This window comes from Hylaeus volcanicus, chromosome 2 (genome assembly GCF_026283585.1).
Source record: "Hylaeus volcanicus isolate JK05 chromosome 2, UHH_iyHylVolc1.0_haploid, whole genome shotgun sequence".
Taxonomy (NCBI): domain Eukaryota; kingdom Metazoa; phylum Arthropoda; class Insecta; order Hymenoptera; family Colletidae; genus Hylaeus; species Hylaeus volcanicus.
The window spans coordinates 21702290-21708032 of record NC_071977.1 but is presented as its reverse complement, the minus strand read 5'-3'; the positions used below and the strand labels follow the sequence as shown (position 1 = coordinate 21708032).

Sequence of the window (5743 nt, the reverse complement as noted above, 5' to 3'; positions counted from 1 at the left end):
TATAAAATAAGTGATTAATTACCTCCATCAAGCAAAAAAATTGATTGTAAATGAAAAAAGATTTTTAATCTTTGAAAATTATGTGAACATATAAAACACTACCATCTAGCGAATTTTTCATGGCGTTTCTTTAATTGATCTATACGAATAAGTTTCAATAAATTAATTCTAAGTAACTAAAAGTTATTTAGTTTTCACTCATTATTCGAAAGATTTTTATCTGGATGAGTATACTGCCTATTTCTGGTTCATCATCGATCTGTTTCGTGAAATTAGAATTTTATGTTCTTCCTTTAAACTTTACCAGCTTGAAATGATCGCACGAAAATAAATGAAAATTGTTTAAGTCTTTTTTTAATTTAGTAAGAGTTGTAAGATTATGTTATCGATTGGAATATTATGTTAGGATCTAAACAACCGTTTGAAAAATGTGGAAGATGCTCGAAGTAAGGTTTCTATAAAAGACGATACAATGAAAGAACTAGTCGATGGTACTACTGAGAGACCGAAACTGAATTTGCTGTTGGAGTGGACTATCGATTCTTTTAATTATTATAATGAACTGTATCCTTTATATGCAATTATATCGCAAATTTTGGAATCGACCACCTTAATTGACAATTTTTGTTAACTCGATCATTAGATATCTCGAATTAAAGAGAAATTTGAAACAATTTGATTATAAATGCGAGGAAACGATAGAAAATCTAACCAAGTCTTTTGTTGAGGACAGATACAAGAGAGCACGGATCGATCGTATGTACTTGTCTTTCATTAGCATTTTAATTAGTTAACGATTTTATCATTAATATGCATTATTTATTTCAGGAATATTCGCCTTCACGCAGTTCTTAGTCAAGGAGACTGTTCGTTGAGAAATTTTACGTGTTAATTCTGAATAATGTAAACTTTTTGCGAAAGAAATTGAAAGGACTGTCTACGAAAATATATTAAATGAAAATCATTATAATTCACAGTTTTTTAATGTAATCCCCCTGTAATCCAAAAATCCTTCTATGTATGCAACTGTGACTTCACAAATTCCAGTTTTGAAATTACTTTCTAATTATTTCCCTCAAGCAAGGAAACTGATTGCAAATAAAAAAAAAATGTTTAATATTTGAAGATAATGTTAACATGCACATGTAAAATTAATATTAGTAAATTCAATTGTTAAATGAACAGATTCTGAAGTTGACCCTGAAACACGTAATCGAAAAGTAAAAGTAAATGTTTTTAAATTATAGAGCATGGAGCTCAAATATTTTCCCAGGCCCATCGGACCCCCACATAATCGAAATATAAATAAATGATAGAGTGTTTAAGGCTGGTAAATTATTATTCCTTAATAAACATTTTGACGTGATATTATTTTAAGTCAAAGAAATACGATTTTATAATTGTTATTCATTAGGGAATAAAAAGCAAAAGCGATCGAAAACATTATATAAGTTGATATTCACCAATCCTGTTATTCTACTCGCCTGACTAAAGGCAGATTTAACTACTGAAACGCGGAATAAGCTTCTTTTGTCTGCAACTGGTGGCAATAAACGAATATCGCTGTACTCCAATCACGAATCAATAACTAACGGTTTCTGATCGGATATTATCAAATGCAAACGTTTAATGAAAGCATCAAAGTTGTCGTGTTTCATCTATACCATAGAATTGTCAAAATTGGTTTCTATTAAATAAAACCATAGAGACAAAAAGTATAAATTAATTGAATATGATCTTCTGAATCGTTTGAATAACTTATGAGGAGTCACTTGATGACTTTTAATTTCAATTTGGAGTACAAAAACTTTTTAATTATTCGTCGATACAAGAGCATGTTGCTTAATTGAGACGAACGTTAGCACGAAACATTATTAACGATGATCGCGTTACTGTCACACAGCTTTAACTTCTTCGGTTCACTCAACCATAATGTACGTAGCTGTTAATTAAGGGAAACGACCATTTATCGAAATATATTTTCACCACGCAATATTAATACGAGGAAAACGTGATACGAACGCCGCTGATACATTGCGTGAAACATTAAGTAAAGATTTAAGTAAAAGACTGTGACGTACTCAAATGTGCACAAAAACTGAGATGTTGCTCCATTCAGCGTCCGAATTCGCGGAATGACCCTGATAGTAACTGTATACTGATGAATATTTAACTAAATATATATATAGTATAAAACTTACTTAGGTTGTCCCGAAAGTTTCCTTCGCGAGTTGCACTCAATTATTTTATGTGGTCGTGTTTATATAAATAGACAATCTCATTTCATAGATATTCATGTTGTAACAGTAATGGAGCAAAATGAATCGTGCACAACTCAGTAATGTAACATAAAACATAAAATATTGTGCATGTATTACTTATTAATAAAGCGAAAGAAACTTTTGGGTCAACCTAATATATTATTTTAAACTTATCTTTTATTTTACTATTTATATTAATAATTCCACTCTTAATCTTAAACTTAAATATATTCTTTTCAATAAACATAAAAACAATAGCTTTTTTTTATAATCTTTCTTACAATCTTATAATGTACCATTTATTCATATAGAAGGTTCTATAGAGATAGTAGGAATCAGAGTTCTTTCGATCTCTCTCTACATAGATTATACAATTGGGGAGCTTAATACTCAATACGAAACTATCAAAATTTTCTTCGATTTCCAAAGTCTGACTCTGACTCTGCCAAACAATTATTTTAACTAAATGGAGCTAAATGGAGATCGCAACACGACGCGACCGGAAGTAGACTTACGCCTTATCCTAATTGCACGTCGCGCGGCGACAAAATCGCGCGTAGCTGAGCCACGGCAAGAGTGGGAGCAAGGTGTAGGTTCTATTCGCGCCAACTTAAATGTCGCGCGACCGAGCGACAAAATTTAAACCAGCTCGAATGGTGTTGCTCCTTATCCAACTTTTAGTTACTAAAAGGTATTCTGAAAAGGATGTAATAGACTTGTGATAACAAACTCATTGCATCGCAAGTCACTTGCATCATCTTCCACACGTCTGCGCAGAATTAATAAAACTTCACCATTGTGTCTAAGATGTTGCACTTGTAAAGCGTGGTACTTGTTATATCTAAAGATATTATTACAAGTTTGCAGCCATTAGCTCGCTACTACTCGCGACAAAGGATAAACAAATGATTCTTTGTCGCGAGTAATACCGATTACCAGGTCTCACCACGTGGAGGTTGCTGCGAGTGGAGACCCGCGAGAGAGATAGAAGGAAACAAAGTTCCCTCGATCTCCCTCTGTACAATCTTAGAAACTAAGTACGCGAAGAAGGAAATAGAAGGAAACAAAGTTCCTTCGATCTCCATTTATGTACAATCTTAGAAACTAAGTACGCGAAGAAAGACATAGAAGGAAACAAAGTTCCTTCGATCTCCGTGCCTGTCTCCATCAAGCAATCGATTTAACTAAGAAAATGAAGCTAACACGCGAGAATAGACGCGACGCGACGCGACGCAAACCGTACAATCGACTTACTAGGTCAGTCCCGTTTCCTCTTGGCGAGTCCGATTCGAGAGAAAGACTGACGTCTCCGATCAGTACTCAACTCCCTGCGTCCGCAATCGGAACTACCGTAGGATCCGGCTCAAGACGACCGACAGGTAGACTCTCTGCATCCAAGTCGGAAACCAAATTGACTCAAAATCAAGATACAAAGAGATATCGTCTCTGCATCTCCCCATCGGGTCATTGCTGACCCCGCCTCGCGCGCGAGAACTGACACCGCCACGTTTTCGCGGGAGCCGATCGGTCAAGCCGACTTTTCCAGGTAGGAGGGGTTATGCCTCGCAACGGTTATGGCCTGCCTCTGTCATAACGCCCACGTTCAGGGGAAATACCCCATCCGCGTCTTCCCCCAAATCATTGTTGTATTCGAGTCAAAATAAGGGGAGTAATCTCTCTGCGTGACTCTATACCCAAGACGTCTTACGAGAAGAAAACTCCCCAAATGTTGTTCGAAGCCAACAATAATTTGAGTTCAGTACGTCTTACGATAAGGCATTACTCTGATCGTGTTTGTATACAACTCGGCCTTGGTCCATAAACCGACTTACGCGAGGGCCCACTACCCGAGCAACCCGTTTCACCCGTCTTACGAGTTGGCAGACTCTACCCGAGTGTCGAAGCCAGCAACGACCCAACTTGACACGACTTACGATAAGATAACTCTCTGAATCTTGTTCGATAGTCAAAGTGGACCGACTCGGCATGTCTTACGAGAAGAAAACTACCCTGCACCTTGTACCGAATCCCAGGTAGATCCGACATAAGACGACTAACCAGGAGAGAGTGCCGAATTCGGAACGTATTGTCTTTCTCTCGAATAAGACTAACTAGAGGACGGCAACCGACTGTTCAGTTCGGTCACACGGCCGGTCACTTGCTTATTACATGAAGTCAAGTGACCGAAATGGGAATCGAAACAACGTGCCAATATAGGCAAACGAACCAACAAACGAAGCTACTTATTTACGATTGTTTGACAAGAGACAGGCATTCGCATACGCGCGGCTTAAATTAAATTACAATAAGTACGTGAAGAAGGAAATAGAAGGAAACAAAGTTCCTTCGATCTCCATTTATGTACAATCTTAGAAACTAGGTACGCGAAGAAAGAAATAGAAGGAAACAAAGTTCCTTCGATTTCCTGGTCTGACTCTGCCAAGCAATTATTGAAAATTTCCCTTTTTTAAAGGAGAAAATGAAGTTACAATGAAATCGCGAACACGACGCGACCGTGTAGACAGACTTAGTGGGTCAGTCCCGTTTCCTCTTAGCGAGTCTTTAGCAAGAGAAAGACGATGTCTTTCTTTCGAAAAAGACTAGCTAGAGGACGGCAACCGACCTTTCTGTCCATCTACACGGTTGGTCACTTTGCTTATTGCATGAAACAATAAAGACCGAAATGGACGAAATTACGCGCCCCCGAGGGCGGCCGAACAAACAAGAGAAAAACGGGTAATAATTACTTGGCCTTATGTTCTAACGCGACTTAGAACTAAGGTTCCCACGGCGAATGCGATCGCTTCGCTCGATGGAAGCAACATATTCGTTCGATGAAATACCTAGATAAGAGAAACTGGAAATCAGAATAGACATACGTATACATAAGTAATATAATGGTATAATTTGAAAATAGAAGAGGAAAACTATCAATTAAAATATCGAGTTACATAAAACTCCATCGATCGCAGCAATTCGAAGAAACAATTCAATTGCGTGTCGTTTCCCCACCGTGCGAATCTACCTAGCAAGGAGAAATCAAAGCACCAGAACAATCAGGAAATATAAATAATACCATATAAAATAATTAAAGTAATATTAGTGCCGAATGAAAAAATGATAAATAATGAAAAATGAATACGAAAATAGAAATTAAGATACATAAGAATGAGAAAATTAAATTAAAAAATAGCCTGAAAATAAATATGCAAATTAATCATAATGTTTGAATAAATTTAGTTAAACCTAACCAGAGACACATAATTGTGTCTTGGAATACAGGGAAATATAAGCGAGCATGATGATAACAGTGCAAAAATAAAGAAAAAATAAAAAATTTGCGTTCGCTCACCAGTGCTGATCATCATTTACCAATTGGTCAGTAGTGGTCAGCATTGGTCAGCATTGGTCAGCATTGGTCATCCCCTGGTCATCCTAGGCCAGCCTTGGGCATCGGTCGGCTCAACGCGCACACGCGAGGT

General features: G+C 37.0%; 1 protein-coding gene across 1 annotated transcript in view; it reads left to right on the top strand.

Annotated features, from left to right (window-relative positions):
• LOC128884797 (uncharacterized) overlaps nucleotides 1-970 on the top strand; it is a 4108-nt gene extending 3138 nt beyond the window's left edge. The window contains exons 3-5 of the mRNA XM_054138435.1: nucleotides 407-564; nucleotides 644-756; nucleotides 829-970. Of these exons, the coding sequence (XP_053994410.1) occupies nucleotides 407-564; nucleotides 644-756; nucleotides 829-875 (318 nt within the window). The 3' untranslated portion in view covers nucleotides 876-970. The remainder of the gene's footprint in view (nucleotides 1-406; nucleotides 565-643; nucleotides 757-828) is intronic.
• Nucleotides 971-5743: the final 4773 nt, after the last annotated feature.